The 22754-nt window shown below is 50.3% G+C and overlaps 1 protein-coding gene across 4 annotated transcripts in view; it reads left to right on the top strand.

Annotated features, from left to right (window-relative positions):
• LOC118930839 (carboxyl-terminal PDZ ligand of neuronal nitric oxide synthase protein) overlaps window positions 1-22754 on the top strand; it is a 261926-nt gene that overhangs the window by 181493 nt on the left and 57679 nt on the right. For 3 of the 4 annotated variants that reach the window (XM_057495150.1, XM_036922841.2, XM_057495151.1), the window contains 2 exons: window positions 5735-5827; window positions 16449-16522. In XM_057495150.1, the coding sequence (XP_057351133.1) occupies window positions 5735-5827; window positions 16449-16522 (167 nt within the window). The remainder of the gene's footprint in view (window positions 1-5734; window positions 5828-16448; window positions 16523-22754) is intronic. The other variant, XM_057495149.1, reaches the window with a different exon arrangement.

Below are 22754 nucleotides of genomic sequence, written 5' to 3'. Positions count from 1 at the left end.
ATTTGTTGTTTTACTGTATGCACAGGCCAGCTTGGATATCTCCTTCCTCATTCCCATGGCAAGTCCAGGAACTGGTGGGATGAGTGCATCTACAGCTGTAGCAGTGCGAAACACAAAGATTCTTTAAAAATTTTGTTGAGCTATTTCAAAGATACAAAATATACAAAGCACAATCTATGAACACCTGATACTTACCAACCAGCAGAATTCCCTCCCAACATAATAGTTGTAATTTTAGCCGCCTTTGATTTAGAAAATGTCTGACAGCAAACAGCAGTAGTGTTTTTATAAGAATCTGTCTTTCGATTGTTATAATAGTATCTACACTGTTCAAACCTACTGTGAAAACTTAAAGTACATATATGATGAAGACACACTGATTTCATCTAAGGCAATTCTAGATGTTGGTGAAAATATGGAAGAACTCTTATAATGTGCTTCTGTGGCCCAGAATAGTGTTTATGAACAGTGTGCCTGCCTCCAAAAAGTGCGAAGTTCTCACCTACCCCAGGTCTGCTGTGTGAACATCTCTGATGAGCACTTCCCTGGGTCTGGGATTCTGCCTTTTTTGTCAGGTATCCCAAATGGCATTTAAAATTTGGCTCTTAGCTCTCCTGGTCTACTTAATTTCGAAATTCTCAAATTCCACATTCATGATAGAACGGCAATGAATATTCCTTTCTTTAAAAAGGAGCTCCTTTAAGTGCTTTGCAGTTTACAGAGGTTTTCTTTATACCCAACTTCCAGTGATGTGTCCCTGGCTGCAGTAAGTTGCACTGGGCTTGAGGTTGATTGATAGGAACTAAATTTCTCTCTCAACCCAGTGTTCCCAAGAAGCCTCATGCATATTCTAGAATTTGGGTTTAGTACCAACTTTGGTCTTTGTCCTTCTTGCATTTTTGAGGTTTCATATGAATGAAGAGTGTGAGTCACTGAGCTATACAACAGTGTCAGGGGCTGCCATGGCTCCTGGGCACCCTGTCCCCCAGATTCTGGCTCCTGGGCATGGGAGCTGCCATTCAGGGAAGCTGGGTAGCCCAGAGAGCAGTTTTGTCTGCATAACCACCCCACACTCCCCCCACTGATGACCTCTAACTATGCCCCTGCGGTGATGGAGGACAGCCCTTACCCGTGATGGAAGGTAAATCACTTCATTGAATGAAGTATGTATGGATCAAATAAAAAGCTAAGGTGCTCAGCAGTGTGCCCTGGAGTATGGAAGAAGTCGAGTCAGATCTTGAAAGCCTTATGTTTGTAGAATGGAATCCAAGCCTTAGTAACTTAAGTTGTTAATTCATTAATTTCTGGAAGATTGATTTTTCCCTTGTGGACAGTGATGTGTTTTCTCAGGCACTGTGAATAACCACTGTCCACTGTGTTCATTAATTTATTTGACATCTATTTGTCAGCCTCCTGTGTCCTGGTGCTATTTTCTGGGGTTCAGATATGTGCTATTTCTTGCTGTCAAGGAGGGCATGGCCTAGTGGGGAAATGAGCGCCCAGCTAGTTAATGGGGAGTGACAGTAGAGGCTCGGGCGGGCGTATTGTTGCTGACACAACTCAGTGGGAGGACATGGCGAGGGGGCGTTGACCTCCAGGGCTTTGCTAGGTGGAAGGCTGAGTAGATAGTTCTAGAATAAGCAGGAGTTCACCAAGCAGATGGTGGGGGGAGGGCCTTCTAGACACGGGCAATAGCAAATGCAGTCATGTAGAAGTACAGGAAAGTGTGGCATGTTTAACTTGCATGTGGGAGAGCAACAGAAATGCCATTTGGCACGCAGAATTCAAGTGCACTTGCCTGAGAAGCAGTGTGGGGGTTATGCAGTGCTTCCAGTGCTTCCAGATTTTCATCCTTTTATTGTGGTAAAATATACATAATATGAAAATTTCCATTTCCACCATTCTTCAGTGTGTGGTTCGGTGGTACCCGCACCCAGCGTTCACATTGCTGGGCAGTCATCACCAACGTCTCCAGGTCTTTTTCATCTTCCAGCCCTGAAACTCTGGACCCATTAAACCGCAAAACACTAACACCCCCTCCCTTCCTCTCCCCTCCCTTCCCCTCCCCTACCCTGGACAACCACCGGTCTGCTCTCTTGCTCTCTGACTGCGACTACTCTCAGGGACCTCATGGAAGTGGAACCATACTGTGTGGAACCATTTAGCGTAATGTCTTCAAGCGCCCCCCCGCTTCCCCTTCATGAGTGTCACTCGCTGGGACAGCGCGCTGAGCTCCAGGGCCGCCGTTTCAGGACTGGGTACCAAGGCTGTGTTTGTGAACCCCACGCGCTTTATCTCGGTTCATGTTCCAGGACTTGTGTTGTTCCCCTAAAGGTCAGGTTCTGTAGGACTTAATCTGCCCTTGATGGTGGGGCTCCGGCAGGCAAAGCAAATACATGAGGTCAGCCTGGCCACGCTGGGGGAAGAGCCGGGCCCGCTGGCAGACTCCGGAGCTGGCAGGGGCTCTGGGATGTTGGCCTGAGCTGCAGACGGTGGCACCAGCCGTCCTGTTTGTTCTGCAGCCCCTGGCAAAGTCCGAGCAGACGTTGTTCCTATGCAGCAGAACAGCTGCTCCCCCCGAGCCCTCCTGTCTCCCCAGAGCAGCAGGCTGGGAAAAATGGCCCTCGTGAGCCCCTTCTCTCCATTTTCCTGGTCACCCCCATTATCTCCCATCTCCAGATTCGTTTTCTGTCCCCACAGTAAGCGTAGTAACGTGGTTGCCCAAGTGAAGTGCAGTTACCCTACAAACAAGTGGTTTCATGATAATTAATATTTCATTGTTTTTCATTACTCGATTTCATCCCCATAGTTTCTAACAACTGCAATTTAAGTACCTCCTTTTCAGTTGGGAAGGGTTTGAGACACCTGACCACCTTGCAGGCGGCGTAGACGCCAAGTGCGTCCAACCGGAGAGCCTTTAGAACAGGCCTGCGGGAGTGCGGCAGCCGGCACGGGCCTGCTCCATGCCTCGCCCGCCCCTCTTGGCTCTGCAGCCCTCCAGGGCTTTCCGCCCGCTGCTGGGAGGAGGAGCAGCTGGGTTGTCACCGTCATCGGGGTTCTGGTCACCTGGTCATGCTCGTCCCTGTAGTCGCTGGGTCTGCAGACCCTGCCGGAGCCACCTGGCAGCGGGTGCGCAGACATCGAATAGAGGCGGTTTTCTGGTTCCAAGGAGAACATGGAGTTGCATGTTGAGATCTGAAGGTCAAGACAGTAAAGGCATGGCTTGTCAAAACAAACTATAGAAATAGTGAAGGTTTTAGATCCCCAGGCAATGACCTGGCTGGGAACCTCTTGCCAGCCTTGGGGATCTTGATTTAAAAAAGGTCTCAGTGACAGTGGAACCAACAGTGAGGTGGACCAAACAAGAAAGACACGATCAGCTACAATATTCTTCTGGAAATATAAGACATTTAAAGGTCTAGTTTGGCAGGCAATATGCTCTCAAAACTCGGGCTGGGAGATTGACCTAGAACCTCCAGAGAGAAGTACTTAATACTTGCTGTTTTGTCTGTTACCAGAAAATGGGACGAAGCAAGTACGGGGAACTTGTAAGAGTGGCTTACTAGAAGAGACCAAAGACGACGGAATAGTTACAGACAGACCTGTCTAGGGCAGTGTCTGCCACCTCTGGGTGTTCCTAGGACTCTGTGCTCTTATCGCCCACCTGAGTTCATCAAAGCACGTCCTCTGCATGCCTTTGACTGGCAGCAGCGGGCCTGATTTTAGTGGCTTGTTCCCACGGGAGGCACACTAAAGGGTTGTGTTTATTGAAAGCCCTAGTGAACAGAGGTAAATGCAGGTGTGGTCAGGAAGTGGAGCCGGTTCGCCTCTCCCGGCGGGCACTGGGCCAAAGGCAGCCAGCCTGCAGAGTCTCTAGTGGCTCCCCCACCCAGAGGTCATTGCAGTTCGCGCCGCACTGCCCCTGTGCAGAACTCTGCAGGCAGGGATTCGCTGCAAACTGCAGCTATGTCCTGAAGGGTGGCCCCTCAGTCACAACGTCAGCCTTTGCCAGCTTGCAGCTGCTGACCTAGAGAGGAATCTGTTTCATGGCTGAGGTCCTGTCCTAAGCCAGCCTCTGGTGCAAACTGCTTTTCTTCCCTGGCCTCTGACGTCGTGCTCACTCTCCAGTGCTCCGTACTCTTAAGGGGCTTTGGGTTCCCAGATTCTGAAGCCCAGTCTGAGCTGAAGGTTTCTTCTTTCTCCTGTGTGTCTGCTGCCCTGGTTTACTCTTCTTTCAGGCCCTTTTAGTAGAAGGACAGCTGTTGACAGGATGGGAGTGACCCCCAGGCCGAGGAGTGACGTACATTGCCATCACCTGGAAACTCCACCCAGCTTAGACCACAGCCTGCCCTGTGAACATAAGGAGAACATTGTACCTGTTCACTAGGTCATGTTCTTGCCTGTGAGAAGCAGACAGCTGAGGGGCACCAGCCCTGACTGCACCACAGAGTAGGAAGACCACCTGGTTCAGCTGGAGGGACACCATGTAGACAGGCTGGGAGCTCTGAGCTCAGTTCCTAAAATCAGAGTGTTGAAGGCACGGCCAAGGGAAGGGTTTGGATTTCTGATGATATTTTCAAAGTAGGGGTTGTTTTCATGTCTTTAGGCTGGATTAGGTTCATTTCTATCAACATGTGAACTGGAAGTAACTAGGATTTAGACGTGCAGGCAAGGATGCCTTACCAGGCTTGGGTGGGGTGGCATGGAGGGGAGGGTCTGAGCATAGAAGGCTCCAGAGAAGGAGGCCTGTGGGTTGGAGTAGAGGTCTTGGCTCTGGGTCCTGAACTATTATTTTTTAATCTGTAGATTAAAGATGTTTGATTAGAGAGCTTGGCAGGTAGGTTTGCTAGGCGGTGATACCAAGATGGGGACCAGGTGAAGATGGTGTCAGTGAACTGGGTAAGTGCTCAGAATGACGCACAGTGAGAAAGATGTGGAATTATACCACCAGTCATGAATATCTGTGCAAGCATAAGAAATGGCTGTGAATGAGCCGATTAACAGAAAACTCTCTGGGCTTGAGGAGGAAGCCAGGGTCCAACAGCATGCAGGGCAGGGGCCGGAGCAGCTCCGTTCAGGATTGCAAAAAGGGGTGTAGAGATACAGGTTGCAAGGAAACCCCTTATATTAACTATCACCAGGCAGGTCCTCTCTGGAATACTTCGGGCTAACAGCGCTGTGGGTAGACTTGGAGACGGACTTACAGATACAGCAGTTTGGGACTTGAACTTGTAAAGAATGATTTAGAATTCATAATTATCTTTTAGTCTGTAAAAAGCCCTGACTCGAAGACTGGTGCCAACTCACCCTAATCTTCATTGAGGATGAAATAGACTTTCAGCAGCATTTGGATAGACAGAAGGAAGACATGCCTGACAGTGAAAGTCATTAAATGTCAGAGTGAGTTGCTGAGGGAAGGTTCTGGATCTCTGATGAGATTTTCAAAGGCTGTTTTCATCTCATTGGGGTGGATTAGATCCGTTTGTCTGGTCCTTCCTGGTGGTTGAGTAATGAAACTGGTGACCACTGAGTCCCTATTCAACCCGAAGCAGGCTGAGCCCCTGCCCGCAGACACCCGCCTGCATTCACAGGCCCCGAGCACCCCGCCCCCCGGGGGCGGCTCCAGCTCCCAGGCCCGTCTGTGGCCCTCTCCTGCGGGTCCCGAGCTAGCTGCGCCCTGCACATGGCACTGATCTAATTGGACTGTGCTTCTTTGTTCTCCTTTCCCTTGCAGTATGAGTTTAAAGCCAAGAACATCAAGAAGAAGAAAGTGAGCATCATGGTGTCAGTTGATGGAGTGAAAGTGATTCTGAAGAAGAAGAAAAAGGTAAGGGACCCTGAATGGGAGCCCGTGGTGAAAGGGGAGCCAGGGGTGGCAGGAGCGGCCACCTGCTCCTCTAAGCTGCTCTCTGTGCAGACCCAGCTGCTGAGGTGGCCGCCCAGACCGGTGACAGCGCTGCAGGGCTGCAGCTGGAGCGAGGCGGGGCCAGTGTCCCCATCAGTCCTGGTGTCTGCTGGGGGGCAGGGCCCATCTCCCGTCATCCTTGCTTCACACATCCAAATGCCCTTCCCTGCTTTGATGCCTTTATTTTCGGGTCTTGATCTTGGGAACTACTTTTAAGTGATGACAAGGAACAGGTGAGCAGGAGGGGAGGCTCCCCCGCAGCGGTCACCTCCTGTCGCGGGAGCTGTCCTCAGTCCCACTTGAGGTGGCGCCCAGCCCCACTGTGCATCTGTGTGTCTTCCTCTCACACTCACTGCTGCTTCAGCCCGTCTGTTTGAACAGCCCTCGGGACCCAGCCCTGCTGCTGTCCCCCTGCAGACTGAGGTGTGGCCGAGGTGGGTGCCAGGGTGGGGGCGATTGTCTGCCCAGGGGCAAGCCTCTGAGCTGGGGTGGGCAGGCCAGCGAGCACATGCTCTCTAAGCACTTGGCTGTTCGTGATGATGGTGTGTGTTGTGGGAGAATGCTGTTAACCCTGGGAAGGAGCAGGCTTGCGTAATGGCAGAGGGGAGAGAGTGTGTTTCCAGAGAGAAATGGGAAAGGCCTGGGCTGATGGAGGATATGTGCAGGGTCTTTTTCACTTGTTTGTTCCATGATTGCTGATGCCTTCTACTTTATTAATGATGTCTTTGCTTTATACTCACTGATGGTAGCACCATGATGTAGTAATATACAGGCCTCTGGGGCTGCTTTGGTTCCAAACCTAAGACGCTCTTAATTCAGATGGAACCTGAGGCAGACCTTGAGGCCTCGGGTTATGGAAGGTAAAGACAAATGCATAATAGTAGACAACATAAACTTGGGGAGCCAGGTGTTTGAGAGCATGATGAAGGGAAGTCATCTGGCCAATTCAAGGATTCAATCTCTGTGCTCCATGCAAGAGATGTGACCTGATGGATGACTGGAGCCCTGCAGGGATGGTGACCTTACTGCTTCCTGAGGGGGCCCATTTTTTCTCTGATTAGCTGGACATTTACAAAGATCTCCCATATATTAAACCAAAACGTGTTCTCTTATGCTCCCTAAAAATGCCTATATTTAGAAGTGGTTCTAGAAAGTGTTTATGGCTGTGAGGCTGGAAGTATATAGGAAAAACAGAAAATGTGATAGACTCTTACAAAGAATGACTTCATAATTCACCACTAGTAGGGAATTTCTAATAGCTTAGTAAGTATATTTGGCTTTTCCAACCCCGCTGTGGGTCCATGGTCCCTTTGCTGTTCTTACCCTGGGGATAGCTTTTCTGCCCCTCCACCTGCCCCACATGTATGCACACGGTGGTTAGCCATGGGACAGTCTCTAGGATCTTGTCCTCCTAGGAGTTCTGGAGCAGGACAGGTACGGAAACAGGCTGAGGCCTCAGGTAGATGAGGCCTGTCAGCAAGTTGGGCCTCCGTTAAAGACATTATGGATGATGACAATGTGAATGTAAAAGCAGGAGACACCGTCAGGGGGCAAATATGGGCCAGGGCAACCCGAGCTCATACTTCAAGAAGCCAAGCTGAGCTCCAGCTTGGCTTCTATCACGTGCTCAACACATGCATGTCAGATAAGTTGGCCCTCGTGTGAGGGGGACTGGTAGCCTAGGGGCCTCCTGAACCAACTGATCACCTAATGGTTGTGAGTTGCGGACACTTCCCAGGTTAAAGGGTGCTTTCGCAGCCATGATGGGCACTCCCTTCATCAGTCCTACTGAAGTCAGGTGGACATTTCACTTGGTGAGCATTCACGGCACCCAGTCACCTCGGAAAACAAGCCGTGCAGACAACGTGATCACTAAACTGTGCCCTCCCAGGGGCTGAGCCGTCAGCCTTTCAGCCCAAAACTCAGACTCATCAGTCTTGGAGTTACGGACATTGGGTTGTTACCACATGGACAAGTCTCAAAAGAGGCTGATGTGTAAACGAGATGCCCTTATTCACTTTGAGACATGGAATAATGTCCCGGACTGGATCCTCCCATTAGCCTGACAGCGCATTTTCTTCCATGGGAGGCGAGTGGTGTAAGAAGGAGGTAATTAGAGGGCTGCTCCGTGAGCACAGAGATGGGGCAGGTCAGCTAATTGCATGGCAGGAATGTTCCCTGGCCTCTGGCTCCACAATTAACGGGTCCCTGGATATTCACTTTGGCCTTGTCGGGCCTGTGCTGCTCCTGGCGTCTGTCCCACAGCCTCTGCTGGGTTTGCCCTCGGGACTCTCCGGCTTGTTCTTTCAGGGCCGACGCTCCTGTCATCTTTCCTGCACCCTGGTCCTTAACGTCATCTTTGCTTCCTTTGAGTTAGGCCTGCTGCCCTGGGGCCTGTTCTTCCCCCTTTGTGTAACTTGGTGTACCTATGATTTGACCCATTATGGGGTGACTTCGTAGTTCTGCCCTCAGGGGACAGTCTTACTTCCCATCTCATGTGTCCTCCATGCTTCGTATACCATATGCGGTATCAGCCGTGTTCTGCTTGTGAAAACTCTGAGGTTAGAGAGTCTGTATATTTTGCCCAAGATCCCGCCACATGTGAAGACAACTGTGTGCTGAGGGGTCACGTGGCCAAGAAGCCAGCCTCCCTCCCCCGAGTGAATGAAGAATGAGCTGCAGAAGCATCTCCCTCCGGAGCCCACGCGGCTTGTGACTCACTGTGAAACTCCGTCCTTGGTAATTGCTGGGCTGGGTTCTCTCCAGAGAAAAGAGGCGATCTAACAGGTCTATCCTAGATCTGAGTCTTCGGGTGCCAGGCCTGGGAGCGAGGAGCCTCCCAACTCATTTTCTCCACCCCCGCACGGCATGCCTTTCAGGCTGTGCCTGGGATTTAAATAATTGCTTTAATCACAGTGTTCATTTCACACTGCCTCGGACAGATGAATGCACATGACCAGTAATCAGCCTCTCTGCCATCTTATCTCCTGGTTTCTGTGTGTGTGTGTGTGTGTGTGTGTGTGTGTGTGTGTGTGTGTGTGTGTGTGTGTGTGTGTGTGTGTGTGTGTGTGTGTGTGTGTGTGTGTGTGTGTGTGTGTGTGTGTGTCTATCTGTCTGTCTGTCTATAGAATTGACGTGGGCTGAGTGCAGACGTGCCTATCTCCTGGTTTCTGTGTGTGTGTGTGTGTGTGTGTGTGTGTGTGTGTGTGTGTGTGTGTCTATCTGTCTGTCTGTCTGTCTATAGAATTGACGTGGGCTGAGTGCAGACGTGCTGCACTGGTCTCCAGGGAAATCAGCAGCCCCAGATTTCGGAGGTGGCCATCCTGATCAGGTTAAGTGCTGGAGATCTTGTGGGCAGCTGAAGGTGGACAAACAGGGCTGATACTCCGCCAGAGGCACTGGTACCATGTGCAACCTGACATTACCAGCTGGTGTGGTGGTGGTGACTGGTCTCCTCCCACTCACAACAGGCTGGTGTTCCCTGGGTCCGTGTGGCGTGCCGAGGGGCCCCGGGCTGAGATGCAGAGACCTGGGTCCCTGTCCTGGTGCTTCCCTTGCTGGCTGTGTGCTTCCAAACAAGTTATTTTTCCTCTCTGAGCTTCAACTGTAAAATGAAGAGTTGGACTGGAGACGGCTTTGACTTGGCCAGTTCAGATGCTCCGCACTGGCTCCAGAGCCGTACTGTTGAGGGCTCGTGTGTGTGCAGACAGGCTAGCGGTACCTGTTCAGGTCTTGGAGAACCTGCTGGGCTATAGAGAAAGCAGGCCCCAGAGGCACAGCGGGCGTGTGTGGTGTTGACCTTGTGGGGCAGGATGGGACCCTCTGAGGTCAAACAGTCCCCAGAGCAGCCGCCGAGCCTCCTCTCTCCCCCGGCCTGTGTGACTGGTGAATGGTGGTGTGCATCCAGGCTGGGGGAAAAGCTCAGTTATGGGGATTCCTACTCCCAGAGAATGGTTTAAGGGCGAGGGCCATCCCTGGAAGCTCGGCACGGACTTGGCCCCCTGGCCATGCATAGTGTGTTCTCAGTTACTGTGGCTGTTGACTAGCTGGATGTGTGAACGTGCTGTGTGTGGGGGAAGAACTGAGTACCTAACAGTGGGATCAAATGAAGTCTAGTTTGTTGGTTTGAGCTGTCTTCTCTTTCCCTCTTTCTCCTCCTGTCAATCTGCCCCTTTGAGAAAACAAGTCAAGAGCCTTTCCCAAGCGCAGAAGGGCCTCGGTGGAAATTGCTAGCTTCTGTGGTTTTATGAGGAAGACTTGTTCAGTGACTCTAATCATCAGGTGCTTTATTCTGGGGTCGGCAGTAGCCGGGTGTTTGTGAGCATCTCTCACTGAAATGTAGATAAACAGCGTCTTTTTGGTCATATTAACAAGTGTCTAGAAATGCTGTCATCTTGAACTGATGCCAGCAGATAATGACTCTCAAGTTCCTCAAGAATCTTAGCTTGCGTTTGTGGTATGAACCCAGCTAAGATAATTGGCTTTGCATTGCCACCTCTCAGTCAGTACCTTTTCTTCAACTCCCAGTTTGGCCTGAGTAATTATCTTTTCCGTGTATATAGTAATGACTATTTATGTCACTACTGGAGTCACACCATAGCACCACTTGTTAGGGAGAGGACTTCCAAAGGAGAAAGGTTAGTCTTGAACTCCATCCAAAGGGTTTTCCGACAGAAGGACTGAAAGGGCTTCTCTTATAAACCAACAACTTTGTTGGAATCTCCTAAGGCAACATTTTATAATGGCTCCATCGTTCTCGTTAACAACTATTTATTGTGTGTCCACCACCCAGTATGTTCAAGGAACTGGGTAGGATGCGTAGGGCTATTAGACACAGACTCTGTCCAGCAAAATTATTTTTAATGGCACTATATGCACATGCAGGTCGATTGCAGCTCCTATAAAACTGCATTGTAGCTATTTCTCTCTTTGCCACATAGATTGTGAGCCTGTAGGGCAGGGACCGTGAGGAAGACCAGAGGGAGCAAACTGCCAAGAGTATTCGCACACCGCGGTGATCGGGAGAACAGCTAACAATAGTTAGCGTTGTATCGAGTGCCTGCCATTTGCTTATTTGATGCAAATAAATAATACACTTAAATAAATAGTACACTTGTTAAATCCTTACAACCTTCCTATGGGGTAGGTAGCATTCTTAGACTCGTTTTGCAAAAGAAGGTTGAGCAACTTGCCTAAAACCTCAAGTGCCATCAGTGGTGAAGCTAATGTTTGAACCAGGTCTGTCTTGCTCACATGCCAGGCAGGTTCTTCCCACTGTCACATTCCATGTATGTACTAATCTCTTCAGAGTCCTTTGACGAAAAGCTGCTCGGTAGGAAATGCCTGATTAATTCAGGGTCTTTAACCTCTAGCCTGTATGCCGGCCATGGCATATCACATCACAAGGAGACCAGTGACCTTCCCAAAGGGTAGTGAGTGTTAGTTACTATGGAAACACAGAGCTCAGGTCTAATTGGGTAAGAAAAAGAGGCACTTAGAATTATCGACCCAGAATTTAGGAGGCAGAACTTCAAAAATGAGTTATTCCGATTCCCTGATTGATTAGGTACGGTCACAGAGGACAAGAGAGGCCTGGTGACTGTCCTGAGGTCACCCAGGTGGTTGCCGACAGAGCCAGGAATGGACAGTCCAGCAGCTTTCTACTGTGTTGTGTTTCTAGGTCTTTACTTTCTGCTAGTTTTAAAAAAGGCATATTAGGAATCAGGTGCGTTGTGGTGTGAGGATTTCTTAGCATGTGGGTTTTGAAATGTGTTCTCTGTAACTGTAGGTTATGCCTGCGGGTGGTGATGGCTGTATTTTCAGACTCATCCTGTTCTGTCTGGAAGCATGGAGAACTTGTCAAGCGAAGTTCCTGTGGCCTTTGCAAGGTTTTGGTGTTTTGGTGTTTTTTTTTTTTTTTTGAGAAGTCCCCACTGCTGTCAGGGGCATGAGTAATGGTGGGGCTTGCAGACTTTGCCCCACTGGTATGTCCCGGGAGGGATAGGAAGTTAATGTCAAGTTCTTCCTCCACTTCTGGATTCCTAGGGAAGGGTTTCAACGATGCCCTAGTAATGTCTGGGTTCCAAAATAAAGCAGGGCACTGTGATGTTTAGCCCTGACTCTGCATCTGGTTTTGGCACTGTTCCAGGCAGACCGACCTCAGAGCTGGTTCCCCCGTAATGTCCCCTGCCAGGAGGTGGTGGAGTGACCAAATGGCTGTACCTTTCCAGGGAGGAGTGGATAGTTGTGCTCAATAGGTAAAGGAAAGGGCCTTGTACCCAAGAAGTGCTTCCCCCCTTCAGCGGTCTCATAAAAGCACACACTGCGTGCCCCTCACCCCCACCCTCTGCTGAATATGAGGAGCTTCCTGGCAGTGGAGAGAGAAAATCTTTGGTTTCATTAGTTGGAGCAGCAAAGAGAACCTGGGGTCTAGAGGCGGACAAGTTGGGTTTTGCCACTGGACTAGGTGGTCTTGGCAGGAAGTAAGTTAATTCTCTGACCCTCAGTGTTTCAGGTTGATCTTTAAAGGGAGAGGCCTGGGTTTTAATGGGATTTTCAGAAAAGGAAAATAAGTAGGTTGTGGATTATTTTTCTCAGGATAGTCTGTATGGATGCAGGTACCTCTTTTGAAAGTGAAGTATTTTCAGGCTGCTGTGGACCCTGCTGCCATTCAGCCTCATTAAATTAATACGAGGTGCCCCTGGAGGCTGGTCTCCCCAGCGTCTTATTAGGTCTTCCAGAGAAGGAATATCGCTGTTCTGTATTAACTTGGCCTCATTATTCTTGCCTTTGAATGACTGTGTATTTGTTACATTCTTGAGCGTCTGGAGGAAGAGTGTGGCTCAGATTGCGCTGATAACGGGGGCTCGTTGGCAGACAAGGAGGAAGCAGCCCGCGTCGGAGGCTTCCTCTGTCGCAGCCCTGCAGCCAGTTTGAGTGGAAAGATAAGCGGCAGGTCACAAAAACCACCTCACTGCGGGGGTCCAGCCTAGGCTCGGTGCAGGATCCGATTGGGTAGAGTTGGGGAGCTCAACGGTGGGGCAACCCTGGACCGCCCTCGTGGCCAGTGAGCTGCTGACCCTGAGCCCCATCTGTCAGAGCCAGGCCAGCCGGGGTGGGGTCGTCAGACGCCCACCCGCAAACTGTCCACACACAGAAGCCTCCGGGGCGGCTTTCCCCATAGGGACAGTGGGTGCGGCAGCTGCCCAGACTGGTGTGGCCTTCCTGGCACGTCGCGTCAGTGCCTCCTCTGCTAACTCTGAAATCAGAGCAGAGTAACGGACTCATCACAGGCGTTCCTGAGAGTGAGAACCTGGGGAAACTGAGGCTCCCTTCCCTAGGGAGCAGAGCAGCCTCTGCTGCTACCCCTCCCAGGGATCACCTCACAGCGGCCATTTGTTGTGTGACACCAGGGGTCCCTGGCCAGGGACAGTGGTGGGATCATTGTCAGGTGACTGCTTGGAGTGGCCGGGTCCCTCCCTGTGCTGGGCTGAGACTGCAGGGGTGATGCTCTGCATGGAGGAGAGCCTCCAGTCGGACACATCAGTTTGACTTTCAGTGGTAAAGGCGGTGGCTGTCAACACTAGTCGCATCAGAGGCACCTGAAGTGTTTGTTAAGGCTGCAGATTGCTGGGCCCCACCTCAGACCAAAGAGGTGGGCCCCGGCACCGGAGCTTAAAACACACAAACCAGACTTGCTCTGGGGATAAATGCATTCTCCCTTATTCCTCCTGCTAATGTACAACTGAAAACCTTGGACATTGTATATAAAACAATCATAAGATTCCCAGAGGAGGAGAGAAGGCAGGCTGGGGTCCCAGGGAGTTACATGGTCGTGAGTCCCACGGGCAGTGTTTTCACTGCACGTAACCCAGACCTGGAGCTGAAGAAGCCAGCAGCACAGATGGGGCAGTGGGAACAGACACAAGCCCCAGGCAAAGCCTGTGCCCCAGCCAGCGGCGGAGGAAAGGGGTGGCCTGGCAAGGCAGAACACTCGCAGGCAACCACCACTCATCCAGCCAAACCACGCAGAGAAACTGGTCCCCAGCCAGCCAGGCTGTGATGAGGTGCCCCAGCCTCCCCGAGCTGGTGTCAGAGGCCAAGAGGAGAGCCAGGACTTTGAGCCCTGGCAGCTGGTAACGGGCCTCCTGGTCAGTGCAGAGTCTAGACTGGCCTGGGGTCACAGGGCCCGGCAGGGGCAGCAGTCGGGTACCCATGCCCTTCTGAGCCAGCGGAAGGCCCGTGGGGTGCCAGAGCCCCCACCCTCTGGTGGTGTGGAGCCCCCTACCCCTTGGGTGTAACAAGTCCAGTGGGAACCCTTGCCTTGACTTCTGCCTGGTCACAACTAGGTGATGTCCTTTCCCTTCCCCTGCTTGAGCAGTGACACGAGAAGATAAAGTTTGAGATCAAGAGTCTGAAAACATAATTCTCAAAATGTGCAGATTTCAGTTAAAAATCACACGCTGCAGCAGAAAGGAGGAAAATCTCACCATCAATGAAAAAGAAAACAAAAACAAAAAAAAACACAGTGAATACCAAGATGACAAATGTTAGAATTATCTGATAGAGATTTTGTGGCAGCCACCTTAAAAATACTTCCAGGAGCAATTATAACACTCCTGAAGCAAGTGAAGGATGGAAAACCTCAGCAGAGAAGGCAGGAACATGAACCAATGAAAGTATCAGAGCTGAAAAACACAATCGCTGAAATAAAATCTCAATGGGTGGGCTCAGCCGTGGAGAGGACGTGCTTAATAAACGTTGCTTACCTCATCGAATCAAAGTCAGGCAGAATATGTCGTCACAAATACAGATGTGGCTGAATTTAATATTAATTATCTAAGTTTGCCACCAAATCAAACTATTTTAAACATGCATTGCTGTTTAAAGAATTTCTATGGCGAACAAGTATATTGCCTGTTTACAACGGGCGTCCTGTGAAATGTCTCAGTGTGTCAATTGGAAACCGTCCCAATGTGTGCTGGTAAGGTTACGAGGCAGCTGAAATCCTGTCAGCCTGTCCTTGCTGGGTTGAGAGGAGTGTATGGCTGGAACGCCGAAAGGGACGTGTGTCTCTACCCTGCCGTCCAGACCACATGGAAATCAGTCAGAGATACCAGTCAGAGTGCAGGTTTTGAGGGGGATGCTGGCACGTGTAGTGTGCACAGAAGGTCAACGAAGGTGACAAGAAGTCCAGAACACTTAGCAGATGAGGAATGTTTTCAAAGCCAGGGGTAATCTGGGGTAAAGAAGAGGGTCTGGATTGGGTGTATTTATATACCTGGAAGGTTCCTACTTAGAGGTTTAGTCTCCTTGTTTCTGTGTTTAGTCATTTAATACCCTAAAACCTTACAGGGCAATGGGTAGCAATTATAGGAAGGCAACTTTTGAAAATACAGTTAATTCTTAGAGCTGAGTTTTGTTGTCTGTAAAACAGTAAATGCTTGCAAACAAGTCTAAAATCCTCCTCTCTGGGTTGGATTGATATTGAATCAAAATTTGGGGACTAACTGGCGTGTGTGTGTGTTGGTGCCCAGCGGCTGTGCACGGTGTTGTGTTAAGCTGCTGCTTCCGAATGTCGCCTGAAGGGCTGGACGTGGTCTCCCCTGGTCCCTCGTGGAAGCCCCCAGCCCCACAGCCCGGTGTGCTTTCAGACTGGTTCCCCCGAGCGCTGTCCCTGAGCAATGCGCACAGCTGAGAGCGCTCACTGAACGTTTATCCAACATACGTTTTCCTGTCTGTCCTTCGGTCTTGATGCTTTTTCATGGAGAGATGAGTATGTTCTTCCCCTCTGTCCTGGATGACAGCGCCTCAGTGACAGAGGCCATGAAGGTGGAGTGGGCTTCTTTGTCCCTGCCCCTGGGGGTGGGACCTGAGAGGACCGGGTGGCCGCTGACCCTGGTCCTTCCCTAGCACCTGGGCTGCCATTCACCTCATTGGCGGTCCGGGTCCCCAGGGCTGCCCTGGATTCCTCCGTCTCCACTCCTCCCCATCTCTGTCCTCAGCCCCAGCTACTCCAAGGTCTCTTTAGGGTTCGCAGCCAGAATGAAGAACATCATTTAAATCTGCAAGTGTCCTGCTTAACTTGTGGGCTTGCGTCCAACATTTTCCCCTGTAGGGGAGGGAGGGCGGGGTCTGCCTTCATTTGCATTTGGCAGCATCATTCACAGGCTCTTTGCCTTCTTCCTCCTTTTGTTCCCTCTACTGCTCCCACCCATCTTGAGTGATGTATAGTCCTATTTTCTTTCTTTCTTTGAATTTCTCCACGAAATTCTGATTTAGAGCCTGCTTGTGGTCCCCTGAGGCCACCTTGGCTCCTGCCTATCCTCCGTGCCCCAGAGAAACGCTCCTCTCAAGTGCTTGAAGGAAACAGACCAGGCACTTGACCGTTTCCACTTGTCCTTTCGGAGCAATCGATTCTAGGCCTCTTAGGGGGAAGAAGTGAGGCCCAGAGCGAGTGCATGTGTTTTGCGTAAGCATTAGTAGCTCTCGTGGTGTGCCCTGGTCCTGCAGCAGAGGACAAGCCTAACTTATTCATTTGCAGCTTCTTTTATTGCAGAAAAAGGAGTGGACCTGGGATGAGAGCAAGATGCTGGTGATGCAAGACCCTATCTACAGGTAAGAGCCCAAAGATGCTGGGGATGCAGGACCCTATCTACAGGTAAGAGCCCAGCCCCCAGGGTCCACTCTCATCTCCTGGAGCCACCACCTGGCTCACGGGTCCAGACAAACTAAATTTCTACTGCTTTTCCCTTTTGAGACCTGTTGTTTTGTAGGGGTAAGCAGCAAGAAGGAGGTCTACCTTATCTTTCAAATTAAGAGGAAAACTCTTCTCGTGCTCAGTTGCACTGCCTAGGAACAATGAAGGATTCTGCTTGGTGTTTAATCCAAATCTTTTGGTGGTTATTTGAGGTCTTTTCATTCTGTGCTAGTTTTATGTTAACGGAGATTTCGTAATTGCATATCTGTTGTTCAAAATGAGAGAACCGGGTTTTTCCGTCACCCTGTGCTCACAATTTCCTATAGTTGTGGTCTGTCCTACCTTCCTACCCTTTCAGAAACTGTAGAGAAGGGGTTGGGGGATCATTTGGGAAAGCAGGAGGTCACAAATATCCCTAGAAATTGCTTTCATGATGAGACTGGAATGATTCCTATAGAGACTGAGGAGTGCCCCCCGTGTGTGCTCTGTGGGCAGAGGAGTGCCTGATGGTAACACGTGCAGAAAGCCAGGGCCCTCCTGGGGCCCGCGGCGGGACGCCGACTCACCCATGTCATTCTTCTGTCCTGCAGCTCTGTTGGCCAGGCCCCACCCCACCCCGACTGCCTTCCTGTTTTCTTCACTGGGAGAATGGGTATTTGGGATTGGGAGGGACCTAGATTTATGTTTGGATTTTGTCTCCTCTCAAGTTGCTTGCCTTGGTTGACAAAGTAGATAAAGGTAGGAACTCAGCTGAGAAGTTGGCAGCACGGTGGCCTTGCCTCTGGTCAAAGAGTAGATGCCCATGAAATGCAATTTCCCTTCATGCAAACAAATATGCATACGTGAAAATCCCCATGCCAGGCACTGTGCTGGGTCACTGAGCAGCTAAAGTGAGTAAGTCACAGTAGTGCCATTATAGAAGTCACTGTGCTTTTGAATTTTAGTTTTCCTGCCTAGGTGTCTTCTGTGTTAGTCTTATTGGGTACTGATAAAATGAACACATTTGATTAAATCGGTCCCTTGGAGATTTATGTTCCTTGATATTAGGGATAGACTGGCAAGTAAACAAAAATCCTTTTTTTTTTTAAACCAGAGGTAGTAAATTAATTAACTTGAAGCCTTCAGAAGCCATACTGGAAGTATTTCTCTAGTTGATTATTGAGTATAAATAATCAAACCAGGCAGAGTCCCCACAGGATTTCCAGCAGTCCCCCAAATGGCATTAATTTCACATCCAAGCCATTGGTAAAATGATTAGAAAGAGAGGAAGTGCCTTCCAGCTTTGGCCCTCCGTGTTGAGCCACACTTTATTTTTGAGTAAGGCAGCAGCAGGTTACTCAGGGCTAATTGGGGAAGGGAGTAAGGATGCGTGGAGGGCTCATGTGCATGGCTCACGGGGCCAGGCACTAAGGAAGTGGGGCTGTCAGTCTGGGCCCAGTCGGGAGACAGAATGCATATGGTGCTTTAGACAGGAGAATATAAAGAATTACCAAGCTGTAACTGTGCCCCTGAGGTGTAAAGAGCACTCCTTAGAGTCCTGTGTGGCTGAAGGAGGGCACGCAAGGAAGATGAGTGTGGAGGGGCCCCTATGCTGGAGTCCAGACTTCATTGTGGAAGGTGTATTGCAGCCACTGGGTAGCAGAGAAGCCCCCTGGATTGCTGAGGCCAGGGCTGGGCCCCAGTTGCTGGGAAAATAGGAAGCAGCCCTCGGGGGTGGGCACCGCAAGGGAGCTTAGCATCCTTGGGGATGGGAGGCCTGGAACATGCAGGGTCTTTTATGCAGAGGCTGTGGGAAGGTGACCAGCAGGTCATGCCGGGGACCGGACTGTGTGTTTGGGCGCATGGCTGGGGCAGAACATCCCCGGATGACCTCAGACCCACACTGCTAATGGACCAGGCAGCAGCTGCGACCCGTGGGAGAAGCCCTTTCCTCCCACAGCATCCTTCATCTGGGCAGCCTGCTCGCTGTAAGTGGATGGAGAATACTTCGTGCTTAACAGAGCAGTGTTAGAAGGGCAGGAGATTGATGATACATACAAGTGGCGAGCAAGACGTGGTCCTTCCCCACAAAGGCTCTGCAGTCGGACGGGACTTGGCCTGTGGCACCTCAGTCAAACAACCATGGGTGGTGGAATCTGTCATTCCCGTTCTTAAGATGAAGTTGAGAGCTTCAGAGATATTAGATAACTGTTCTGCGATGACATAACTGGTACATGGTTGGAGGACTGGCCCCCAGACTTTTCTTCCTTCTGTTTCCCACACCATTCAGTGTTGTCCACCTTCCCAGACAACCCCACTCACCTGTTTGCCTTCATATTTTCTTATCGGTCCAAAATGATACCCTACTAAAATGCAGAACATTTTGTAGGGCATAAAAAACTAGATTTTAATGGAAAGTGTTTTCTGTCAGGGATTGAGAAGCCTGTTCTGTGCCATTTGGGGATTTCTTGGGAAATCAGGGACCTTGGGCAGCATGTTTCACTGAGTCAACAGTCAAGGGTGTAGATGATCGAATCAGACAATTAAGGAAAGATGAGTACCCTCAGACTCCGGAAGCAGATTCAATTACAAGCAAGGTAAAAAGAAACTGATTCTTAAACTCCAGACTGGTAGTAATGAAACTACAGAAATGTTGATGACAAAGATTTTAAAACCATCCAGATGGGAAATATATTGCCTACAAAAGAACACAGACTGATAGGAAAAGTGGAAGACAGAAGACAGTGAATAATCTTTCAGAATAGGGTAAGTCAAGTTCAGTGCCAAAGCTTAGAAAGTTCGCCTTTAGTACTTTATTATGAGAGTACGAGAGAAACACCCAGGGCAGCCTTTCTGAAGGCTTGCAAGTGAGAAGGGCCCGCACCCTGGAAGGAGAGTGGGCGGCTCCGATGCAGGGGCGCAAAGGCAGGAGAAAGGCTGGTGTGAATGGGGCGGACAGTGCAGCGACTTCTGCAGGAGCCTTTCATCGAGGGGAGTGGAGTCTGCCAGCCACTCGGTAGGGACTGGAAGGGGGGCACGGCATGATGATTGAAAATGAGCCGTGGGATTCAACACGTGGGCACTTTTAAACAAGGCAATGGTCATACCGTTATAAAGGGAGAAGGAGAAGGTCCCATGGGAGTTAAAATGCACTGAAGGTTTTTAAAATGTGTTTTATTTTGTAATGGAATGAGATACTATCCTAGCCTAGAATGCATAGGTAGAACCACATAATTAGAGAATATACATGGTAATTAGTTGCTCTAGTGTTTTGTGGAGTCAAAGACATGCTCTCAGGATTCTTAAAGATGACCCTCCTTATCCATGCTGACCCTCCGAAATCAGACAGTGACTCCCCACGTAGAGACACTGCTACTCTATAAGCCCTCTTCCTTCAGAACCCCACAAACCCAGCTCCCCAGCCATGTGCTCCCTTCCCCATGGTGTCCCTGGATTATGGAAGGGGGCAGAGGCCCAAGGGCCCTGGAGGATGAGAGGACCACGAGCAGACTGGAGCTCTTGCACACGTCTCATTGGCCACCTCTTTGATGCCCAAGGGGCTGGGTGACTGTGTCTTCCCAAGTTACCTTTGTAAGGCTGAGTGTCCTCCCCTCCTGCAGTCTCCCAGTGCGGGAGGTCCTTTAGGGGCCTCTGCAAACTGGGGAAACTGGTAACCAGGGTCCAGAGGAAGCCCACCTAGCCTCTGATCTCTCCCCAGCTTCTCCTCTCAGTTCTGGGCCAGCCCATCTGAAGGACATGAGCGTCCATCACACGAGTGGCTAACGCTTTATGTAGAGTTAACATTTTTATGTCCTCCGGCTTCAGAACCTTTCATAGTATTCATTGCCTTCTCATACATATGCATGAGTAAGAATTACCCAATTTTCTGCATGGGGAAACTTATGAACTAAGAAGGGGAGAGAAGTTTCATTCATGCTGTGTGGCTTCAGTGAGTCCCCCGGGGCTTCCCTGCAATCCCTTACTCGCCCCAGGGAGAAGCGCTGCTCACCAAAGTGCCAGGCCTTCCCCCGCCCTCTTCTGCCTATAGACTGTTTCCCTTACTCTACCTAGTTGGCAATTGCCTTGAGGGAGCGTGCCTGATCCGAGGAGAGCTTGCAGCCTTTGGTCAGAGCAGCGTCCTTGAACTTCCTGCTCTTTATGACCTTCTGTCTAGGTGCCAGTCACCTGTGTGTTTTCCAGTTCCTTCTGATCGCTCCAGTGATAAAGGATGATCCCTCCTCCCTAGGAAACCCAACGTTCCTCTGGGAAAATGAACGCAGAGAAGTTATACAAAGCAAAGAAGCAGTTTTCAGGATGCATGTCCTCGTTTCCTTCACAGTACTTCTCACACTGGCAGATTTCATTGAAAATTTTAGAAAATCTAGTTAGACAAAGTGTGGATGGAGGTAGAGATAGCAAGACCTCGTAGCTTGGACTGTTGATGCCAGAGAGGTGAAGACAGCACATGGAGGTTAGTTTTGCCTCTTCCCAACCACCGCTCCCCAGACAGTCTGGGACCCCCGTGAAGAGAGCCTAGCAAGAGATCTCTGAGGTTCCTCGGCCTTCTCCTCCCCTCTGGTACACCTTCGTGTCTGTGCTACCAGTGCTCCGTGTTCTGCACCCTGCTCCACGTGTTTCGTCGGCATCCTGAGCCATGGCCAACCTGATCTCACACTTTCCCAGGCCCCTCCCTCCCTCCCAGTACATTCCACTGTCTTCTATCCTGAAATACCCTCCCTCGCCCCTTCGAGAGCACCTCTTCGGTCCGCCCTTGGCTCCTTCTCCAGGGCAGTGCCCGCCTGCAGCTCCCCGTGGTCTGGCTCTCCCCCACTTTGCAGAAAGTGCTCCCTCGGTGTGTGTTGTATGTGCCGCCTGCATCCCCAGATCACCAGCGCTTCCTGGGGCCTCGTGCGGTGCCTCCCTCCCCCTGTTTCTCCTCTTTGTCTTGTTCTGCCTCCTTCTCTTTGTTCTTCAACCCTGCAGAATTACATGCATTCTTTGCCTGTCATGCTTCTGGGTATTTTCTTAAAAGCAAGTTCTGCACTTTAATCTGTAAACCTCTTTATGGGCATGACAAAGTCCCTTGTGCTTAAGTCTCAACAGTTGCCTAGGATGGACTGTGAGTCACCAGCAAGGGACTGCTGACCCATCATTCATTCGAGGCCTCGTGGCTCTGTCACATGTACCTGTTAACACGTGCATCCAAGACCTTCCTTTCCTCTCTCCTTCCCCCTCTTTCATCTCTTCTGCTCAAAGCCATCATATGCCATGATGTAGAAAAGACTGGGAATGCAAAGGCAGACAGGGCCTGGCCCACGTCTGTGGGGCCCCCATAGGGGCCCTTCCTTCCTGTGACCATTTGGTCATGATGGAGGCTTAAATTCTCAAATGACTAGTACATACTAGTTACTAAAAATGAAGTAGTGAAGAAGTTGTGTGAAGGAAAAAGTCAGACACCCTCTCTCAACCCTGATTCCTTCTAGACTCATGCCATATGCAAATACATAGATGCTCAGATGTTTTTTCAGAATCCCATATTATTCTGCATATAGTTCTATAAGAAGCCTGTTTTTCTCTCAGTAATATATCAAGGACTTCCTTCCACATCCATACTGTCTTTCATTGAGGGCTTTGACTCTGAGAGTTCCAGAGAGAAAGTGGCATTTTAGGGGAACTGGTGTGGCATGGAATGCAGGGCGCCCCAGACATGGGGAGATGCGTGTCGGGGAGGTGAACAAGGGAGACGTCACTGGGGCTCTGAGAGTGCAGGGAAGACTGGACAAAGGGCCGACTGGTAGAAAGCGTAGAAGGGGTCAGGATGTGAGCTCTTAAGCTTGAGTCATTCAGACTAGTGACAGTCTAAATACTGAGTAGATGAGAGAGAATCATCTTATTTAGGGACACGGGTGGACAGAGGCCCCTGGTGACCTCGGCTTGAATCTGGAAGCCTCTCCTCTGCCCTTTCTGAGGGCTTTCTGCCTCTGGTGGATCCTGCTTGGTTGTTAAACTCAGTCTTGGGCAAAGAATGGACAATTCTGTCATAATGGTCAGCGGGAACCCCATGAAGGCAGGGGTCATACATGCTTTGTGGACTACTGTATCCCTCGTGCCTGGAAGGATCTTTAACACAGAGTAAGTGCTAAAAATACTGCATGACAAGCTAGGGCAGAC

The sequence above is a fragment of the Manis pentadactyla genome, chromosome 19, assembly GCF_030020395.1.
Source record: "Manis pentadactyla isolate mManPen7 chromosome 19, mManPen7.hap1, whole genome shotgun sequence".
Taxonomy (NCBI): Eukaryota; Metazoa; Chordata; class Mammalia; order Pholidota; family Manidae; genus Manis; species Manis pentadactyla.
This window is presented reverse-complemented; position numbering and strand designations above follow the sequence as displayed.